The sequence below is a fragment of the Lynx rufus genome, unplaced genomic scaffold (genome assembly GCF_022079265.1).
Source record: "Lynx rufus isolate CCGP_SWC_20201006 ecotype Redwood Valley unplaced genomic scaffold, mLynRuf1.p SCAF_2, whole genome shotgun sequence".
Lineage (NCBI taxonomy): Eukaryota > Metazoa > Chordata > Mammalia > Carnivora > Felidae > Lynx > Lynx rufus.
Genome location: NW_025814834.1, coordinates 61,474,275 through 61,496,670, shown reverse-complemented (window position 1 = coordinate 61,496,670; position 22,396 = coordinate 61,474,275). Strand labels below are relative to the sequence as shown.

Genomic DNA, 22,396 nt, shown 5'->3' with positions numbered 1-22,396 from the left:
GTTTAGTGGAAGGTTAGAATTTGTAAGCCTTTTCTGGTTGCATAAGTTATAATCTTTTAATAATAATCATAATTCTGAAAAAAATGCTTAACTGAATCACAACTAACTTATACTCTGTTGTCAGATTACTGTTAGAGGCTAATGGAGAGCCAGTTGTCTTTTGATTTAATACTGTAAGCACATGAAATAATTTTTTTGCTTTTTTTATAAATTGAACACATTTATGCAAATAATCATTACTTTTGACTTTTAAGCAAAAGCTATTCTAAAGGTATATTTTTATATTCCAAAATAAAATGAAAATTTTAAATAAATTTCTTTTTATAATCTCTAATACCTTATAATAAAAGGAAAGATGTTTTGGATATAGAATTATTTTTATAACAAGCTTCTTCCGTTTGAACCTTAAGTATAAAAATCTTACTTATTTATAGTCAGCTGTGATGTCTGCTACGTTTGCAAAATTTCATCCAAATCTGGTTGTTGGTGGTACATATTCAGGCCAAATTGTGCTGTGGGATAACCGTAGCAATAAAAGAACTCCAGTGCAGAGAACTCCGCTGTCAGCTGCTGCACACACAGTAAGTAAAGAGCTTATTTCCACTAGACTCCTGTGCTGTTTCGCCATTAAATACTTAGTAGTGTCCATCAGAGTAGTCTCGGAATGTGTCTCCTTTGATGTATGAGTTCCTTATCTAGCCACCAAGAATGAAGGCAGTTTTTGTTTTTTTTTTTTTGTATTTTTGGAAATCTGTTTTATTAGAAACTCTTCTATCTTCTGAGACAACATTTTGTTAATCAACAGAATAGCATCAAACTTCACATTAAAAATATCATCAAGATAGGAGACTGTTTTGATGTGAAACAGAATACTTGTGATTATAGTGTAAAAACGGTTTCATTTCTTTGGTAAAATAATCCCAGAAAACTTCTTTTAACATCTTTCTTTAGCATCCTGTATATTGTGTAAATGTTGTTGGAACACAAAATGCTCACAATCTGATTAGCATATCTACTGATGGAAAAATTTGTTCATGGAGTCTGGACATGCTTTCCCATCCACAGGTAGGTTAAACTTGGAAAACTGAAATTTTGAGACAAGTGTTATTTTTTAAGTCTGTACTGATCCCAGCTTATGTTTTTCATAAATGTTTTATAATAGTATTATAAGTTTATAAACTAAACATGTATTAAGTATAGTTGTATGTATATTTTATTTTCAAACCCGCGTCGTTTAAAGTACATTTCTGTAAGTATTATAGTAAAAGAATTGCTTTTAAACCTATTAAACTAGAAAATTAAAAATTGCAGGTTTATCATTTCCTCAATTTTCTTCTACGTAGGATAGCATGGAATTGGTTCATAAACAGTCAAAGGCAGTAGCTGTGACATCTATGTCCTTCCCTGTTGGAGATGTCAACAACTTTGTTGTTGGGAGTGAAGAAGGTTCCGTGTACACAGCATGCCGCCATGGCAGGTAAATCTAAACTGGAATTTGTAGTTATTTAAATGTCTCCCTTTAATAATCTCATTAAAACAAGCTGCCCCCTGTTTAAGTAGAAATTTGTCAGAGAGCCACTCATTATTTTTGACAAATTATATTTGAGTTCAGATATATAATATTAAAACTTATATACTTTTTTAAATAAAAGGTTATTTGGGATCATGATGTGTTCTGGATCTTAAGGATTGTAATGTGTTTTTGTATGTGTGCATGTGCTCACAGAAGTTAGCGGTAGGAAGTAGCTTTCAGCAATTGGAAATACAATATGCCCATGCCACATACTGACCCTTACAGTTGTAAATAAAATTTTCAGCCATTTTCCCATTTGATTTATTTGTACTTTGAGCTTTGGTTCATCTTCCTGATAATTGTATTATAATTGTATTGTAATGTCATGTACATATTTTAAATTGACTGGTATGTCTTCTGCTGTGCAGTTTGTTTTGAAAGTGTCTAGCTGTACCTTATCAGTTGCTTCCTTAAAAAAAATGGTGTCTAGGTTTCATCTCAACAGCATATATTTATGGTTCAACATGTACCAACTGCTTTAGTAGTGTTTTCAAATCTGAATAGTTACACTCAACATAAGTTACTCTGATGTGTTATGAACAGAATTCGGTTTGTTGAAATTATGTTAGAGTCTGACGTATAATCCTTAATAAGATGTATTTATAAGTGGTCTACTTACAAGAGATTTCCCTAACATTTTCACTCTTATGAAATAGCAAAGCTGGAATCAGTGAGATGTTTGAGGGACATCAAGGACCAATCACTGGTATCCATTGTCATGCAGCTGTTGGAGCAGTGGACTTCTCACATCTTTTTGTCACTTCATCATTTGACTGGACAGTAAAACTTTGGACAACTAAGGTATCTAAAAACTAAGGTATCAAGGCTCATTTGCTCAGGTTTCTGACACAAGGTGGTGCTCTAATTCTACATGGGAAAGATGAAAAGCTTTCTAGTAGCTTAGAATGATTCACTGATAGATGAAACCGGATAAGTTATACTGAACATGAGTGAGCTACTAGATGTTCTAGTTTTCATAAGTGTACTGGCAAATACATTAACCCACACACAATCAAAGACCAATTTTCCCACTTAAGGCTTTTTAGGCACAGAACTGTTTATCCTGAACTGAGTTGGGGAAGAAGCACCTGAGTATCTCTCATAGCACCTTACATAGCTGTGTATAGTCTGGCACAAAAGCCATCTATTTACTCTTGGGAGAGCTTTCTGGAGGCTGCAGTAGCTCACAGAGCTGTTAGAAAAACGGAGAAAACACAGCTAACTGACATACAATAAATCCTATAAAATAAGACTATACAGGGGCGCCTGGGTGGCTCAGTCAGTTAAGCGTCCGACTTCGGCCCAGGTCATGATCTCATGTCCTGTGAGTTCGAGCCCTGCGTCGGGCTCTGTGCTGACAGCTCAGAGCCTGGAGCCTGCTTCAGATTCTGTGTCTCCCTCTCTCTCTCTGACCCTCCCCCGTTCATGCTCTGTCTCTCTCTGTCTCAAAAATAAATAAACATTAAAAAAAATTAAAAAAAAAATAAGACTATACATAACAAACTTGAATCATTAAAGAAGTATTGTGTGAAGAAGGCATGGATGAATATATATTTTTGTTTTCCACAATAAACACTTTAAATTGTTTTGGTTTTAATAAGCTTCAGTTTTTTAAAAAAAAAAACCCTGTGTTATTAAGTGCTTCCTAATCCTCTAGCAATTCCAGATAAATGTGACATCGCCCTGCTTCAGTGAAAGTCTCAAGGCAAATCCAAGTAAGGAATGTTACTTTTTGTGATAAGCCTTCTAGTTTCCTTTAACCCCATATTTAAAAAAAATTTTTTTTTATTATTTAATGTTTATTTTTGAGAAAGAGAGCGTGATTGGGGGAGGGGCAGAGAGAGGGAGACACAGAATCCAAAGCAGGCTTCAGGCTCTGAGCTGTCAGCACAGAGCCCGACATGGGGCTTGAACCCACAAACCGTGAGATCATGATCTGAGCTGAAGTTGGACACTCAACCTACTGAGCCACCCAGGCGTTCCTCATTTGCCCCATGTTAAAACTAAGAAGCCTTGACTTTGCTATCTTTCTTTTCTGCAATATTACATTGTAGTTGGCAAAGCTGCACAATCAGAATATCAGATTCTATTTAAATCAAGTTAAATTTTAAGCTGTATTTTTCTCATGTTTCTATTTGCCTTATTCTAAATGTTGACACTTTGAATAGTTTATTATGAGACAGAGTTTAGAGATCTTACTTTGTTCTTCAGTTTCTTTGAGGAAACCTAGTGGTCTTAAGAAATGTTCTTTATTGTTAACAGTGAACTCATGTTTATATGTCAAATGCTGGCCTCAGAAAGCTGGGAAGGATTCACTGTTCACTCTTGTTCTTTCATGATGCTTTCTTTCAATGTAAAATATGAAGTGAGTTAGAAAATTTTGCCTCTAAAAGCTTGCCTTTTAAATTTGAGCATTTTCTTGTTTGGCATTAACGAGTATAAAAATAGCACTTAAGGCTAATGAAGGAAACTTATAGAAAGGTACATAACACAGTGTCTAGCATGTAATAGGCACCTAGCACTGTTTAGTTTCTCTTCCCTTCATGAGGATCAGACAGAGCCTGAATGCTTTTAGTCAATCATTTGTTCGCTTTCTTGGGTTGTTCTTTAAAAAAAAAAAAAAAAAAAAAAAATTTTTTTAATGAGATTTTTCAGTGGAAAAAGGTAGAGGAAGAAGAAGGTTCTTACAACCACAAGCAAAGAAATACATAGTTTAGCTAGTAAAACCAAAGCAAGATGCAGAATTGGAGAGATGAGGCCAATTATTTCAGTATAGGCTGCAGGCAGCTGTATAAGAAGCTAGATTTCTTAATGTGTTTTCACCTGAGTAGTCCTTTGTATAGACACAGGAGACATCACATCTTTGTTAGGTTGTTGCCCAGCTTCCTTTTTCAGTAATTGCAAAGAATCTTTTATAGATTTGTAGATTTAAATATTTCACAGGGCTTCAGTTGCCAGGTTTTTAGCTTTAAACTTAACAGCAGGACTGGGGGCGCCTGGGTGGCTTAGTTAAGTGTCCGACTCAATTTCAGTTCATGAGTTCAAGCCCCACATTGGGCTCTGGGCTGGCAGCACAGAACCTGCTTGGGATTTTCTGTCTCTCTTCCTCTCCCCCTCTCATGCTGTCTTTGTCTCTCAGAAAATAAATAAACTTAAAACAAATTTTTTAAACTTAACAGCAGGACTGGAAAATGAAGAATTCCTCTTCATTGCCTAAACAAGAACAGCACGTATGTCTGTGATAGCAGACTGATTGATGCTTGCTTTTGTGGTGTTACACAGCTGGTTGATTGGTGGTTGGTATTTTTTGTTCTAGTATTTTGCTGTATTTCAACATAGAACTGCCTTCTGAATAAGAATGACAGGCAGGCATATCGGTTTCTTTGCTAATTGAGCTAGGCATTGCTTCCTTCTGTGAGCTTCATTTATTCATTCATCTGTGATACATATGTCTCCCCCCACCCACATACATATGTACATACCTCTCCAGTATTAGTGACCAAAAGACTAGCCCACATTGAACAGGGTGTTTTTATACATGCTCAGGGGCACTCTAAAACTTTACAGAAAAGTTATCTTTTATTCTAACTTTTCTACACACAACTAATTCTAGTCTATGAAGAATGGAACAGCAACAATCTGAATAAATATTTTTTTATTTGATCATATCATGGCTTCCAGTATTCTTGTTTTGATCTTGGATTTATACTTCATGATTAATTATATTATTGGTATTTATTGTCTGCCCTGTCAAAAAACCTGATAGAGCCTCTGTGCTCTCCAACACAATAGTTATAAATAATAGACAAGGTTTCTAAATAATCTCCTTTAAAACATTGTTCCAGTTCCATTTTAAGCTTTTAAACCAGTATCTTCACATTCATGAGTTTAACAAACTTTAAATGTTTTTCTTCTCTGCCTTGTAAGTCTGTTAAAAAAATCCCAGAAATCTCAATTTGACACTGCCTGAAATTTAGCTTAAAGTAAGCTACTTCTGGGGCACCTGGGTGGCTTGGTCTGTTAAGCGTCCAACTCTCAGGTCATGATCTCATGGTTCGTGGGTTCAAGCCCCGTGTTGGGCTCCATGTGTTCAGCGCGAAGCCTGCTTGGGATTCTCTCTCTCTCTCTCTCTCTCTCTCTCTCTCTCTCTCTCTGTCTCTCTCTCTCTCCCTCTCTCCCTCTCTCCCCTGCCCCTGTGCACGCACACACTCTCTCTCAAAATAAATAATAAATTTTTTTAAAAGTTCAAAAAAAAAACAAAACTATTTCTATAGTCAGCTTCTGATTTTTGCCTGGTCAGGAATTTATAAGGCAGCAATAGTTCTGGGTCATCAAATTGTTTTCATGACTTTTTTTTTAATTCAGTTATTTTTAGTAAAGAAGATAAACAGAGGGAGATGATTTTCCACGTTTTGGTGAGGTTTATACCAACCAAGACATTGCTTGTAATATATTTGGAAGACACTATTACCTTTTCAAAATGCCAAATTTGAAAGTTTACAACAGAAGTATTTGGCAGCCCTGAAAAATTGTGGGAAGAATGTGTGAGGAATGAAACTTCTTGAAGGTAACCAGAGGATTCTGTAAGAGCTCAATTTAGGGGTAGACCTGGTAAATTAGCTTAATATTCTACTACATCTAACCATACTTGTTACATAATCACTCTTAAAATATAAGAATTACTTATTTGGGGGCCAAAATGTTTTCATGTATGCACAGTATATTCTAACCTCAGAACAAATGCCTGTCAGAATTGTATTTACCAGTCATGGTTAAAATTATTAATGTGGGTAATTTCTTAGAATAGGTAGTTTTCAGACTTCGATAGTCCATCTACACCTTGAATTTTCACAATCTCTGATGTCTTAAATCCTCTTTTCTATTTTAACAGCTTAATTATTTAACTCTCAGAGAATACCAGCCTTAAAATGGGGTTAAAGAGATTTTCCTAATGCTTGGAATAGCAACTGTGCACATGTTGAACAAGTTCAAATGAAAAAATGCTTTGAATTTGGATTGTTTCTTGGGGAAGGCTGTCCAACCATTAGGACCAGTCCTCCATGTTAGCATTACTATAGTAACTTGCTACTAGCCAGTGTCCAGCCTGCCCTTTGCATATTCAGAAACTTAGTCTTGTCAGTCTGCTAGAGTTGATTAGCCAGGGAGTGCTGACTGGAACTAACAAGCTTCTAAGACGCTGACATGGAGAGGATCAATTTATTAATTTACCAATGAGAAACGATTGCCAGAAGGCCCAGAGATGCTCATGCTGGCCTGACCAGCTCATTGTTTCCCTGTAGACAACCCACGTGGGAAGCCAAATTATAATCAGAAGATTGCTTAGTGAGCAAGGAATTGGAACAAAAGAAGTTTTCTAATTTGAATGTTTAATGGCATCAAGCAAAGATAGTGTGATTCATTCATTTTCATAGAGAGATAGCCTTGCCATGGGTGGTAATTTTTAGAATCCATTGGCTGAGATTCTCTCCTGGACAATTGGGTACTGTCTTCATTTTTCTTTTAAGACTCTACTTTGTATTTCCATTGCTTTTAATAGACATTCCTTCTCAAAAAGTTTGTGTCTTCAATAAGGCTATATAGGAAGATGTTTCTGATCTTGGAATTATTTGTTTTTAAAGAGATTTTATTTCTCTTCTCATCCAAGTGAGGGCATACTTACTCAGTTCTCTGGAGAGCACTTATTTGTTATGTTCATAGATTTACTATAGGGACACTTCTGGTTATTAAGCTAGAACTCTCTATAGAAAAATATAGAATTACTATATTAGTTTCCTAAGGCTGCTGAAACAAATTGCCACAAACTGGGTGGCTTAAAACAACAGAAATTTATTATTTCACAGTTCTGGAGACTAGAAGTCCAAGATCAAGCTGTTGGCAAGGTTGGTGACTTTTGGAGGCTTCTGAGGGAGAATCTGTTCCTGTGCTCCTTGCCTCTTTCCTAGCTTCTGGTGGTTGTCAGCAATCCTGGTGCTTCTTGGCTTGCAGCTGCATCACTCCAGTCTCTGCCTCTGTCATTACATGGTATTCTCCCTGTTTGTCTCGGTGTCTCTGTCCAAATGTTTCTCTTTTAAGACAGCAGTTACGCTAGATTTGGGCCCACTGTAATGCAGTATAGCCTCAGCTCAACCTGATTACATCTGCAAAGAACCTGTTTCCAAATAGCATCACACTTACAGGTTCCAGGTGGACGTGAATTTGTAGGGGGAGAGAGAGAGAAACTATTCAACCCAATGCATAATCGTAAAGAACTCAGAAAAAAAAAAATATGGCTTCTCACTTGACCATACAGTGTTTATTCACACCACTGTACTATAATGAGCTACTTTTGCTTATTCGGATGCTACCTATCATTCAAAGAAGCTTGTTTTGATTCATTCTTTTGGCAGATGTGTTTGCAGACCTTTTATTTGTAATAATTTTACAGCTTCAGTGATCCTTTAGACGTTATTTAGTTAAGTGGGTCTCAGTTTGGGTCACATTAGAATAACCTGGGCAACTTTTAAAACTTTTAGTGCTAACCTTGGGATGCTTGGGTGGCTCAGTCAGTTGAGCATCTGACTCTTGATTTCAGCTCAGGTCATGATCCCACAGGGTCAAGGAACTGAGTCCCACATTGGGTTCTGCACTGATGGAGCCTGCTTAAGATTCTCTATCTCCCTCTACCCTGCTCACACTCCCTGTCTCTCTCTTAAAAAAAAAAAACAAAAAGAACACTTTTAGTGCTCACTTGGCATGCTGAACTAATTAAATCAAAATATCTAAGGGGAGGAGCACCTGGGTGGCTCAGTAGGTTAAGCATCTGACTACAGCTCAGGTTGTGATCTCTCGGTTAGTGAGTTCAAGCCCCACATCAGGCTCTGTGCTGACAGCTCAGAGCCTGGAACCTGCTTTGGATTCTGTGTCTCCTTCTCTTTCTCTCTGCCCCTCCCCTACTAGTGCTTTGTCTCTCTCTCAAAAATAATAAACATTTAAAAAATTAAAAAAAAAATATCTAAGGGGGAGATCCGAACAACAGTGTATTTTTAAAAATTCTCCAGGGTTAGGAGGATTACAATGTATAGTCAAGGGTCAGAACCACTGATACAAAATCTTTGTCTTGTAAATAAGGAATTAGGGGCCTAGAATGATGAAGTGACTTTTCTAAAGTCTTAAAACTAGTTATTAGTAGCCCTGAGACAGTGATCTGGGTCTTGTACCCCTCTTCAGTTCCTCCCTGCTGCCTCTCTGCCATTTAGGCAGAAGTCTTCAAGTTAAGAAAAAATGTTACCGTTAAAATGTACTTTAAGTGATCCATTTGGGGTTTTAATTGACAGTTATATAAAATTATTATATTACAAAACAGTATTTGGTGTTAAGTACATGTTTTCTTTTTGAAAGGAAAAAATTGCTAGTCCTTGGATGACTGTTTTTAAAATTAAACTTGAAACAATTGTAAGAGGTCTATAATCACATTTGAAAGATTTGAAACATGTTGCCATTTATTGTATTTTTATTTTTAATACAATCTTTTACCCAGTTGTACTGCTTCCTGCTTTTTTTTCTGGCTGCAGCATAGTGCACTGAGTAGATGAAACATTTAATCTAAATCATTTCCTGAGATATTTACCAGTCTTCTTTTTCATTATAAACATGAATAGCTTTTAATCTAGTTTGCATTCAACTTTTTTCATATTTTATAAAAATGGAATCATATAATATTTACTTACTTGTGTCTGGCTGCTTTTGCTTAACAGTATGTTTGTGAGATTAATTCATATAGTTTTTCTTCTCTTGGTTGTATACTATTCCATTGTGTAGGTATACCACAATTTGTCCATTCTACTGCTGATGGTTTTTGGGTTGATTCCAGTTTGGGGCTGTTATGAATAGTGTTGCTGTGAGCATAGTTGTAGATGTCTTTTGATGGACATAAGCAACCATTTCTCTTGGGCATATATGTAGGAGTGAAATACTTGGCCATAGGATATGCCTACATTCTGCCTTAGTAGATACTGCCAAGCAATTTTCCAAAATAGTTTTACCAGTTGTAATCCACCAGTAGCACATGAAAGTTCCCCCAGTTCTGCATCCTTGTCAACACTTAATATTTTCTGCCTTTTTCCATTTTAATCATTCTGATGCGTGTAGTTGCATTGCATTGTGGTTTTAATATACATTATCTTGAGACTAATGAGATTAAGCACCTTTCATGTGGTTTTTGACCATTACGTGAAGTGCCTGTTCAAGTCTTTTGCCCATTTTTCTATTGATATCCCCTTCTTTAGAACATTATGTAGACCAATATGTATTCTTACAGAGCTGAGCAAGTGAACATGTTTTGAACAATTTCTGTTTTAAATCTTTGATGGGACCACAAAATTGCTTGAAAATGGGATGTCCTTGGGGAAGTATACTATCACCTCAGGAGTAATATACCTTAGCATGGTGGTTCTTAATCGTGGCATGCATCAGAATCACTAGTGCAGCAACACCAGAAACACTGATGAAGTGTATGGAGCAAGGGGGTGGGGTGGGGGAGGATGGGTTGCTGCATCTGGATTTTTAAAAAGCTCTGCAGATGATGGTGATGCCAGGCCTATGTTGAAAACCACTACCTGAGAGTGAGACTTCATTTATCATTGTTGCCTAAGAGATTTATAGGAAAATAGTGATCTTAAGAGGATAAGAAACTTACTAGTTTCTGTTTATAGCTTATAAAACTTTTAAGTTTTGTGAAAAATTTCTTAATTACAAGCAAACATTTTTAGATACGAAGATAGTCATGCTGTTGACATTTACTATGATATCTGAAATTTGTAAATATTTTTAAACTATTATGGAAAATTCCAAATAGATACAAAAGCAGAGAGAAGAGTATAATGAAGCCATGCATTACCTAGCTTCCACAATTATCAACACATGACCAGTCTTGTTTGATTCATTCCCATGAACACTCCCTCCATACGCCTGGATTTTAAAGCAAGCCCAGACATATTATTTCATCTATAATTACTCAGTATGTATCTCTAAAAAAGAAAGTCTTTAAAAAAGAAAGCCATGATGCTCTATATCACACCCCCAAAAATAAACAGTGATTTCTTAGTTTCATTAAATAGCCAATCAATGTTCAGTTAAAAAAAATTTTTTTTACCATTTGTTTGCAGCAGGACCCAAATAAAGTCCATATATTTGCAGTTGATATGTCTTTTGAGCCCCTCTCTTAAGATAGGGCTTCCTTTCCCTCTCTTCTTGCTTTATTGCTGTTGTTGAAGAAGAAACCAAGTTGGTTGTCCTGTTAAGAGTTTCTCACAGTCTGGATTTTGCATTCTTAGTGTATTATAGTTGTAGATTGTTCATGCTTCCGTAAAGTGAAGTTTACCCTCATGAATCACTTGGTATCTCCCTGTCCTTACTCTGATGTCTCCTCAGGGTTTTTTTTTGTCATCTGAAGCTCATTCTGCAGTAGAGTGCTTGTGGATGTGCTTGTGGTTGCATTATTCCCAATTCATAATAGCCTGTCTTGTTAGAAAGGTCAGTTTGGCTATATATAAAATTCATGATTTAGTTTTTTGTTTACCTTAAATGTTATTCAGTTGTCTTCTGGCAAAAAGCATTGTTGTCAAAAAGTCTGATGACAGTCTGATTTCCTTTTCTTTAATTGTGACCTGGTCTTACAAAACTTTTTTTTTTTTTCTTCTTTTTCTTTAAAGGGTTGATTTTCCTAGATACAAAAGGAGTACTCTTAAATATTTAGTTTCAAGCCGTCTTTTATTTTAGGAGAGTTCTCTTGAATTATTTTTCATACTTGTACTATATTATTGCTTTGGTTTTCTTCTTCAGTGGCTGCCTTTATAGGTATATTTTTGTTAATTTTTGTCTGTCACTTTTTAAAAAATTCACTTTATCTTTTTTCTTTTTTTAATTAACAGCATTATTGAGATACAATTCAAATACCATAAAATTCACCCTTTTAAAGTGTACAATTCTTAGTGTATTCACAGAGATGTGCACTGTCATCACTGTCTAATTTTAGAACATTTTCAAATTTCAGAAAGAAACCTTATATAAATCCATTAGCAGTCATTCCTCATTTCCCTTCTCCAGCTCCTGGAAGTGACCTAATCTACTTTCTATTTCTGTGGAACTTCCTGTTACAGACATTTCATGGAAACGCAGTATGTGACTGGCTTCTCTCACTTCACATAGTATTTTCAGGATTCATCCATGTGTGGCATGTATCAATATTTCATTCCTTTTGCGGCCAAAAACTATCCCATTTTATGGATATACCACTTTTTGTTTTACCCATTCATTAGTTAATGGGCATTTAGGTTGTTTCCACTTTTGGGCTGTTGTGAATAATGTTGCTGTGGACACTTGTGTACGAGTTTTTGTTGTGTACTATGTTTTCATTTCTCTTGGGTATATACTAGGAGTGAAATTGTTGGGTCATATGTTAACTCTAATTAGCATTTTGAGTAACAAGCTGTTTTTCAAAACAGCAGCACTAATTTATATTTCCACCAGCAATGTATGAGGGTTCTGATTTCTCACATCTTCACTAACACTTACTATTGTCCGTCCTTTTTATTAGAAGACATCCTAGTGTATGAAATGATATCTTATTGTGGTTTCGATTTGCATTTCCCTGATGGATAATGATGTTGTGCATCTTTTCAAGTGATTATTTGTTGTTTGTAGATCTTCCTTAGAGAAATGTTTGTTCAGATCCTTTACCCAGTTTTTGATTGGCTTGTTTTCCTTTTTTATTAATGAGTTTAAAGAGTTCTAGATACAAGTCACCTATCAGATGTATGATATCCAGATATTTTCTCCATTGTATATGTTGTCTTTTCACTTTCTTGAGGGTATTTGAAGCACAAGAGCATTTAATTTTGATATAGCCCAATTTATTGACTTTTTCTTTTGTTTTTTGTACTTTTGGTTTGGCGACTCCAAGGTCACAACAACTTAACTCCTATGCTTTTTCCTAAGAGTTATAGCCTTACCTCTTTATTTGGATATGTGATAACATTTTGAGTTACTTTCTTTTCTTCTTTTAAGTTTTAATTTTAATTCTAGTTAGATAACACGTAGTGTTAGATTAGTTAACATACAGTGTTATACTAGTTTCAGATGTATGATATAGTGATTCAGCAATTCTATACATCCCCTGGTGCTCATCACAACAAGTGTACTCCTTAATCGCCATCACCTGTTTAACCCATCCTCCTCCCCCCATACACCTCTCCTCTGGTGACCATCAGTTTGTCTTCTGTAGCTAAGAGTCTGTTTTTGGTATATCTCTTTCTCTCTCTCTCTTTTTATCTTCCCTTTGTTCCTTACATTCCACATTAGTGAAATCATATGATATTTGTCTTTCTCTGACTGATTTCGCTTAGCATTATACTCTCTAGCTCCATCCAAGTCATCGCAAATGGCAAGATTTCATTCTTTTTTATGACTGAATAATATTCCTGTGTGTGTGTGTGTGTGTGTGTGTGTGTGTGTGTGTGTACCTTCTTTATCCATTTATCAGTCAGTGGACACTTGGGCTGTTTCCATACCTTGGCTATTATAAATAATGCTGCTATAAACATAGGGGTGCATGTATCCCTTTGAATTAGGGGGGTTTTTTTTTTCATTTTTTTTTTAATGTTTATTTATTTTTGAGAGGGAGAGAGAGTGCAAGCAGGGGAGGGGCAGAGAGAGAGAGACACACACACACACACACACACACACACACACACACAGAATCCCAAGCAGGCTCCAGGCTCTGAGCTATCAGCACAGAGCCCGACGCGGGGCTCGAACTCACAAACTGCGAGACCATGACCTAGGCTGAAGTTGGGCGCTTAACCAACTGAGCCACCCAGGGGCCCCTGAATTAGTGTTTTTGTCTTTTCTGGATAAATAACCAGTAGAGTGATTGCTGGATGATAAGGTTGCCTCTATTTTTAACTTTTTGAGAAATCTTCATACCATTTTCCATAGTGGCTGCACCAGTTGCTTTCCTACCAACAGTGCAAGAGGGTTCCTTTTTCTCCATATCCCCACCAACACCAGTTGTTTCTTACATTGTTGATTTTAGCCATTCTGATAGGTGTGAGGTGATATCTCACTGTAGTTTTGATTGCATTTCCCAGATGATAAGTGATGATGGGCATCTTTTCATGTGTCTGTTGGCCATTTGGACATCTTCTTCAGAGACTTGTCTGTTCATGTCGAAGACTCGTCTGTCTATTTTTAAATTGGATTATTTGGGTTTTGGGTGTTGAGTTGTATCAGTTCTTTATATATTTTGGATACTAACCCTTTATTGGATATGTCATCCCATTCCGTAGGCTGCCTTTTAGTTTTGTTGGTTGTTTCCTCTGCTATGCAGAAGCTTTTTATTTTGAGGTAGTCCCAATAGTTTATTTTAGTTTCCTTGGTTTCCCTTGCCTCAAGGGACCTATCTAGAAAAAAGTTGCTATAGCTGAGAAGTCAGAGAAGTTACTGCCTATACTCTTCTAGGATTTTTATGGTTTCAGGTCTCACATTTAGGTCTTTAATCCACTGTGACTTTATTTCTATGTATGGTGTAAGAAAGTGGTCCAGTTTCATTCTTTTGCCTGTAGCTGACCAGTTTTCCCAGCACCATTTGTTTAAGAGACTTTTTCTCATTGGGTATTCTTTCCTGCTTTCTTGAAGATTAATTGACCATATAATTGTGGGTTTATTTCTGGGGGTTTTTTTCTCTTCTGTTCCCTTGATCTTGTGTCTGTTGTGGTGCAGTACCATACTGTTTTGATGACTACAGCTATGTAATATAACTTGAAGTCTGGAATTGTGATTACCTCCAGCTTTGCTTTTCTTTTTCAAAGTATCTTTAGCTATTTGGTGTCTTTTGTGGTTCCATATAAATTCTAGAATTTTTTGTTCTAGTTCTGTGAAAAATGCTGTTGTATTTTGATAGGGATTGCATTGAGTGTATAGGTTGCTTTGGGTAGTAGAGACATTTTAACAGTATTCTTCCAATTCTTGAGCATGGAATGTCTTTCCATTTCTTTGTGTCATCTTAAGTTTCTTTCATCAGTGTTCTGTAGTTTTCAGGGTATGGGTCTTTCATGTCTTTGGTTAAGTTTATTCCTAGATATGTCAATTATTTTTGGTGTAATTGTAAATGGGCTGTGTTCTTAATTTCTCTTTGTGCTGCTTCATTATTGGTGTATAGAAATACAACAGATTTCTGTACACTGATTTTGTATCCTCTGACTACTGAATTCATTTATCAGTTCTAGCAATTTTGGGGTGGCATTTTCCCCATTTTCTATATATAGCATCATGCCTTCTGCAAATAAAGTTTTACTTCTTCCTTACTGATTTGGATGCCTGTTATTTCTCTTTGTTGTCTGATTGCTGTGGCTACTAGTATATTTTGAGTTACTTTTTGTGTAGGGTACGAGAAAGGAGGGGTCCAACTTCATTCTTGTGCATGTGCATATTCATCTTGTACCCCCCAAAAAACATTCTTTTCCCATTTAATTGTCATGACACCATTATTGATGATCTGCTGCAATAACTTTGGGATTTGGCTAAGAACCTACTATTGTATTTATTTATTTGTTTAATATAGAGAGAGAGCGTGCATGAGAGAGAGACAGAGACGGGGGTGGTGGGGGGGGGGTGCGTGGTGTGGAGAGAATCCTAAGCAGGCTCTGCACTGTCAGCGCGGAGCCTGATGCAGGGCTTGAACCAGGAACTGTGTGAGGTCATGACCTAGGCCAAAATCAAAAGAGTTGGGTGCTTCACTGACCAAGGCACCCAGACACCCCAACTAAGATTCTTTTTTGTTGCTTATTGTCTACTAGTGAACTGATTTTTTCTCTACTCTTAGGAGGGAGGTAATGGGCAAGGATAGCTTTTCTAGTTTCATAGTCTAGGTTAAAACTCTGTTGGGATGAGCACTGGGTGTTGTATGGAAACCAATTTGACAATAAATTTCATATTAAAAAATAATAAAATAAATTTTAAAAATTAAAAAAAAAAACCTCTCCTGTGTTTAAGTTTCATTTATTTAAGAAATCTTTACACCCACTGTGGGGTTTGATCTCACGACCCCGAGATCAAGAGTCTGTGCTCCTCCGATGCCCCTTTCTGCAAAGTGGATATTTACCTCTATGTGTCTGTCTATCTTGTACTTTCTGAGATGTGTGTTTTATGTTTTTCTCTACCACTTTTACCTGAGCCTTGTCTTTCCTTTGTCCTACTGTGCTGTATATGCCACAACTTTGATTCTTCTCCCAGCAGTTTCTCTTTGGTGAGATTTTGTCTTGAAAGAGAACTTTGGTTTGTTAATTTTGAGAGTTTATAGAACTCAGACTGCACCATTAGACCTTACTTACATCACATTGGAGTCTGCTTGCATTATTTATAAATAGAATTGCATTAAACTCCCTCCTAGTTTCTGCTGCGATTCTCAGACTCCACGTGCTCCCCAGCACTATGCAGTGAGCATCCGCTGTCAACTGTGAGTCTCCTCTCTTCTGCTCTCTGGTCGTCAAAAGCCCCATGCCTTTCCACACTTCTTCTTGCAAGGATGCTGGTACTCTGTAGGTCTTGCAGTTGGCAGAGGTTTGTTTCTACTCACATTTGGAGCTTTGTCTCCTGATTTTGGTGTACATATTGTCTGTGAATCTTTGGTTTTGCTATCCTCTTTGCTGTGTCTGGGTTTATGGGGAGATTTAGGGGAGGTTCAAAAAGTATACAGCCATTACTATCCTCTTCCCAGAATCCTCTCATGGTCAAGAGTTTTTGAAGTACATTCTGTTCCTTTTTTTTTTAAACAGTATGGTGTCTACAAGTTAAAAAGAAACTGCAATCCCATAGTTGATTCTTAGTTTATAACTCCAGGTAATTTTGTAGGGAAACAAATAAGAGGAACTTCTAGGCTGAGTTAAAGATCATAAAATGTTATTCATACCTATTAATGTATGTTGTATTTTGACTATGCTAAGAATCAACTTTTCCCTTTCAGAATAACAAGCCTTTGTATTCATTTGAAGATAATTCAGACTATGTTTATGATGTTATGTGGTCACCCACCCACCCAGCCCTGTTTGCTTGTGTGGATGGCATGGGGAGGCTGGATTTGTGGAATCTCAATAATGACACTGAGGTGAGCAGGATAATAACAAAAATAGCACTGAAAAATAGAAAATTGGAGATTTATTGAATAATTTGTGAAATTCTTTTTATCCCAAGGAATGTAAAAGGGCTCTGTGATTGTAGCTTCATCACAAAGCAACCAAATAAGCTTTGTACCCTAAATAATAAACAGCATGCTGTGCAGAATTGAAGGGAGAAATAATGTTGCCAAGAGCACTGGGACATTTCCTTTTACTTCTGAAAAGCACTATCATGTCTGTAATGTCCTGGCAAAGTCTCATTCATAAGGCAACTGGGATATTTTTCATTCATAGACTACAAAGCAGATAGTTTCAGACTGTTGAAATATGTTAACCTTAATTCTGAATTTCTAAATTATCTCTTAGCCTTGACAGAATTGTATATCATCCGTAAACATTGGTCTTAGCCTGACTTACTTGAATGAAAGAATGTATTTTGATGACTTGTTCCATAAAGGACTGAAAACAGGTTGTTACTGTTACTATAAAATGAATACAGAAATCACCAAATTGCCTAATTACTATGCTAAAATCATTTACTGTCAATGAAATTTAACTGTAGCTATTACTTATATTAGCTATGTGTATTTTTACCAACTTAGAGATGTTCCTTGAGTTCTCTATTGCTACGTGGTGGTAAGAAGTAATATTTTACAGTTCTGTCAGAAGCAGTTATTGAGGGGAAAGTCTCCTGGTGCCTTCCCCCCCGCATTCCACATTTCTTCATATGTCTAGTGGCAGCTGTCCAAATTCCTTGAAATAAAATAGTTGGTTATACAGGGCAATGAAGTTATGTATTGGAAATGTAGGAATACTTAACTATCCTAACTACTGGTCTAGTAGTTTGAGGAGGAACATTCAGATACTCCTAGGAAAAGTTGTTAAGCCCTGACTAGATGGTTGGGCTTACTATTACATTTGTAGTTACCTAGAATGGTATACTAAGTAATTGTATTTTTCTACTTTGGGTTTGGCGTTTGAGATTTGTGGTAATGCTTAAATTTGGATCTTTCCTATAATCATTACCTCAAAGAATATATCTAAATTATAATTTTTCTCTATAACAGTTTTGGCATTCTAGGAGTTAAATTAATCACGTGGGGATGACTAGTGTCAATTAAAAGGATTATTTTTAATCAGATTTCAGAAATTTTATTGTGTCTCCAGTCTGAGCCAAACATTAAATGTTTGTTCCGTGTGTGGCAAATAAATCTCTCTTTCCTCAGCATAGGAGAGGTACAGTCAGAGTCCAAGGGGCTGGTACCACTGTGTTGGTGCTATCTTCCTACTCACTCCAGAGAGTTCATGGGAACAAGAGCTTTGGAAAGACCCATACTGCACCTTCAGTATAAGCTGTTTCTAGGAACTGTGGATCAAATCACGGGTTTCAGCTGACAGAGTTGCAACCTACAAAAGTAATTTCTGTCCTCTAAAATTGAACCGTAATCTGTTTATGAGGGCTTTTGAAATTTCTTTAAAATGGGGTTTTGGCCGTCTGTTTTCAAACAGCTTGATTTCTTAAAAAAGTTAAAATAACAACAAAGAATCCTTTAATAAACAAAAGATCTTTCAAAATAATGTATCCAGTCGCGTGAGAATTTCTTATATAAGAACTTCAGTTATTTTCCCAAACCATTTTCAAGGATTGACTATAATGTCATTCATAAAGTATTACCACATAGGAAGAAAGTTGGGAAAATTCTTTATCTATTTTCATCTTTGTTTTAAAACATGCTTTACATGTTTATAGAAATCTTGATGAAACTTTTAACACTGCACTATATTTTAAATGACTTTAGGTGCCAACTGCCAGCATTTCTGTGGAGGGTAATCCTGCTCTTAATCGTGTAAGATGGACTCATTCTGGAAGAGAGATTGCTGTGGGTGATTCTGAAGGACAGATTGTCATATATGACGTGGGAGAGGTATGGGGCTCACTGCCTGTAATTTTGATACATCTGTTTAGCTTTCAGGGCATTGTAGTTATGGTATCTTTGTGGCTAAAACTAGTGTTCAAGGTTCATGAATTGTATAAACTATATGGTTGTAAAGATGAAACTTTTTCCACCACAGAAGCAACTCTTGGAATTAATTTTCCTAAACTAGACGTTCTGTGTCCCCATGCAACAGATTTTGAGGATAATATCATACATTGGAAGTACCTTGTTTCTTGAGGCATAAATCACTAGAAATTAGAAATTCTTCAGGAAGAAGCAGAAATTTGGAGTCAAAGTTGAGTTTATAGACATTGGGGCTTTCCAGAATTAAGTTCTTATTTTTCTGTATTTGTAGATTTGTTTGGGCCAGGTAGTAAAATACCTTTTGAGGGGTGCCTGGGTGGCTCTGTCAGTTAAGCATCCAGCTCTTGAATTTGGCTCAGGTCATGATCTCACAGTTGTAACATAGAGCCCCTGCACTGGGCTCTGCACTAACAGCACAGAGCCTGCGTGGGATTCTCTCTCTCCCCCTCTCTCTGCCCTTCCCCTGCTTGTGCATGTGTACACTCTCTCTCAAGATAAATATTTTTAAAAAGTAGTATTACTCTTTTGAGAGTTATTTGATGACTGTGTGTAACGTGAACCTTGTTGCAAAGCCATTATCACTGAATCCAGTAGGATGAGTTGCATCTCTCTCATCTTTAGTACTTGGGTTGGCCATCCGCAATGTCCAGGGTGATTTCCTTCTTGTTAGTCCTGACTAGTGCCTTAGTCACTCTTGCTTTTGCTCTGCCTTTATGATTCGCCACCCCTCTGGACACCCTACAGTTTCTAGCAATTGGATCTGAGGGGAGGTAGATTGAAGCATTTAGAATAACCAATTGAACTGTCCACACAGATGGAATTCCTGTCTTTCAGCACCAATGTAGTAGTTACTAGCCACATATGGCTATTGAACACTTAAAATGTGACTGGTACAACTAAAGAACTGAATTTTAAATGTTATTTCATTTTAAGTAATTTAACTTAATTGCCACATGTGTCTGGTAGCACCATATTGAATATCACTATCCAATCTAATATGGTAGGTTAAGAAACAGGCACATTCATTTGCCACCCTGAGTGCTTTGTGTCCTCATATGGCAGTATCTGAATTCCTCCAATATTATGATGACAGTTATCAAAAAGTTTTGGTCCTTGGATGCTTCAGGGAAGCATTTTTTCCCCTTTTGCTGTTTGTACATCACTAAAGTGTTAAGAGATAACGTACCTTCTGATGAAGGGATTAAGATATCTAAAAAGGTTATCTTATGCTCCAAGCAAAAATAAATACTTATAAGAAACCCCTTTGAAGCATGCTTCAAAAACTATTTCCTATTAGGAATAGTGCAAGAAGTAAAAACTGTTAAGGAATTCCTCCCCACCAGCAAAATCCATGAGATAGTGCATGGGAGTTATATTTACAGAGCGTCATTGTTATTTTATCTTGCACTGATGGTGGTAACAGCAAAATCATTTCTGAGGCTGTCACAACACACTTCACAAACATCATCGTTTGTTTTGAAATGTATTGTAAAGTGTTGTTATAGTCCCTGTAATTATGGAAAGACCATTTAGGTCAATTATTACTTTTTAATGGAGAAATTACTTGAAAACAAACTGAAATACTGGGTAAGATGATCTTTTATTTCAGCGTACATTGAAAAAACATTGTTTTTCTTTTAACAGCAGATTGCTGTCCCCCGAAATGATGAATGGGCACGGTTTGGCCGAACGCTTGCAGAAATTAATGCAAACCGAGCTGATGCAGAGGAGGAAGCAGCTACCCGAATACCTGCTTAGCTCCTGTAAGGGTGATATTTAGCCTTAGTGGATTTGGGGAAGACTCTAAGTAGAACCTAAGCTATTTGCATGTTTCTATCTAAATGTTAATTAAAAGGAGATTTCGTGGATTAAACCATGGATTTAATGCAGCAAGCAAATCTTACAGTCTTACAAAAATGTCCCTTTTATATAACATGCATCTTGTTTTGGATTTGTGTCATTTTTAATACAGCCGATTGACTTTACAGATTGTAGCCTTTTCTGAATTCTTATACACAGGTGTATATTTGGTATTAGTTATTCTTTTGAATTCTTTTCAACTTATAACACTATATGCAGGTTATTTCTAAAGTACAGATTAAATAAGTTCTGCATATTTTTAAATAATCACAATTCCCCGTTCTACTGATAATGTTCTCACTAACCATAATATGTAAGAACGTTGTTTATTCTTAGCCAAAGCATGCATACATCTGCCCAAGTTCCATTCTGATGTTCTTTTTCTTCTTTATAATTCATGTGATAGCTATCTATAAATAAAAACAAATATGCTTTAACTTTTCAGATTTTTATTTTCACTTAGCCTTGCAGTTTTAACTTTTCCATCTCTTTTATAAAGTGTCTTTTTTTCCCATATCTTTCTTTAAGCTCTTGTAAGCAGTCACCTCAAATCTCGTAGTTTTATGTCTTTTTTTTTTTTTTTTTTTTTTTTTTGAGAGAGAGACAGAGCATGGGCAGGGGGAGAGGCAGAGTGAGAAGGAGACCGAATCTGAAGCAGGCTCTAAGCTGTCTGCACAGAGCCCAACGTGGGGCTTGAACTCACAGACTGCGAGATCATGACCTGAGCTGAAGTCGGACACTTAACTGACTGAGCCACCCAGGCGCCCCACAGTTTGGTGTCTTAAATATTCCATACATTATACTGTAGATCTCTTAATGAATTGGACTGATGTTTAAATAACCTGTCAGTTAAAACATTTCTCCTAGGTTAACTTTTGCATTACTCCCCTACTTTCCATCTGAGATCTATTTAGTCTAAAGAATAAACAGAAAGCTGCCTCTTATTTTCACTGATTGAGATTGCTATGTATGTGAGCTTTCTGAGACTAAAACCTCCTTTGAGAGAAACTGATTTCATGGTTGCAGTAGTAGCCGTAAAGGAAAAGTGTTCAAATGACGTTGTCATTGTATCAACTCCACATCTTGAAATCTGTTACCACAAAACCTTGTGTAATAAGTCTGAAAGATAAGTGACAAATATCTAAGAATTAGTGTTGAAATCAAACAATTTCAGGATTAGAGGAAAGCATTATGATCAGATCTTTATTTTATCCACTTTAAATTGTCCATTTCCTTAATCCTGACCTCTTGTCTTTCTAAAGTTTACCTGTTGTTTATTCATCAGAACATGAACTAGGAAGGGAGAGGAGATAGCAGAATTTGAACATTTTTGTTTTGGTTTTATAATTCTAACTAAAATCTGTTGGAAGATAAATTTCCAAATACAGTAATAAAATTTCTGAACTATGAGTATCATATAGTGTAAGAAATAATCAACTAGGAATACTAGACTTAACTCTAGTTCTAGCTCTGGCACTCATGAGAAGTGTGATTTTAGCCAAGTCTTTCCGTCTGTTTGTATCTCATTCTTTTTATCTAGGAATAAAGCTTAGATTAGATGATTTTTAAATTTCCTTCCAGCTCTAAAAATTATTAATTGTAATTACTTCAGGCAGTTCTCCATTTTAATATATTCAGTTTTCACAAATTAACACCCTAAAATTGCCTATAGCATACCAAAGATAAGTTGTTGTTTTTTTTATATTAGTAGGCAAACATCTCATGTTAGCTCATGGTAGCAATGTCTTTGAGTCAGAAGTTCAATTTCAACA

General features: G+C 36.3%; 1 protein-coding gene across 3 annotated transcripts in view; it reads left to right on the top strand.

Moving 5' to 3' along the window:
- Positions 1–21,061, top strand: part of DYNC1I2 (dynein cytoplasmic 1 intermediate chain 2) — a 58,842-nt gene extending 37,781 nt beyond the window's left edge. For 2 of the 3 annotated variants that reach the window (XM_047084066.1, XM_047084065.1), the window contains exons 10-16: positions 435–581; positions 952–1,065; positions 1,344–1,477; positions 2,230–2,374; positions 16,593–16,733; positions 18,543–18,668; positions 20,409–21,061. In XM_047084066.1, the coding sequence (XP_046940022.1) occupies positions 435–581; positions 952–1,065; positions 1,344–1,477; positions 2,230–2,374; positions 16,593–16,733; positions 18,543–18,668; positions 20,409–20,522 (921 nt within the window). In that variant the 3' untranslated portion in view covers positions 20,523–21,061. The remainder of the gene's footprint in view (positions 1–434; positions 582–951; positions 1,066–1,343; positions 1,478–2,229; positions 2,375–16,592; positions 16,734–18,542; positions 18,669–20,408) is intronic. The other variant, XM_047084067.1, reaches the window with a different exon arrangement.
- The last annotated feature ends 1,335 nt before the right edge of the window (positions 21,062–22,396 follow it).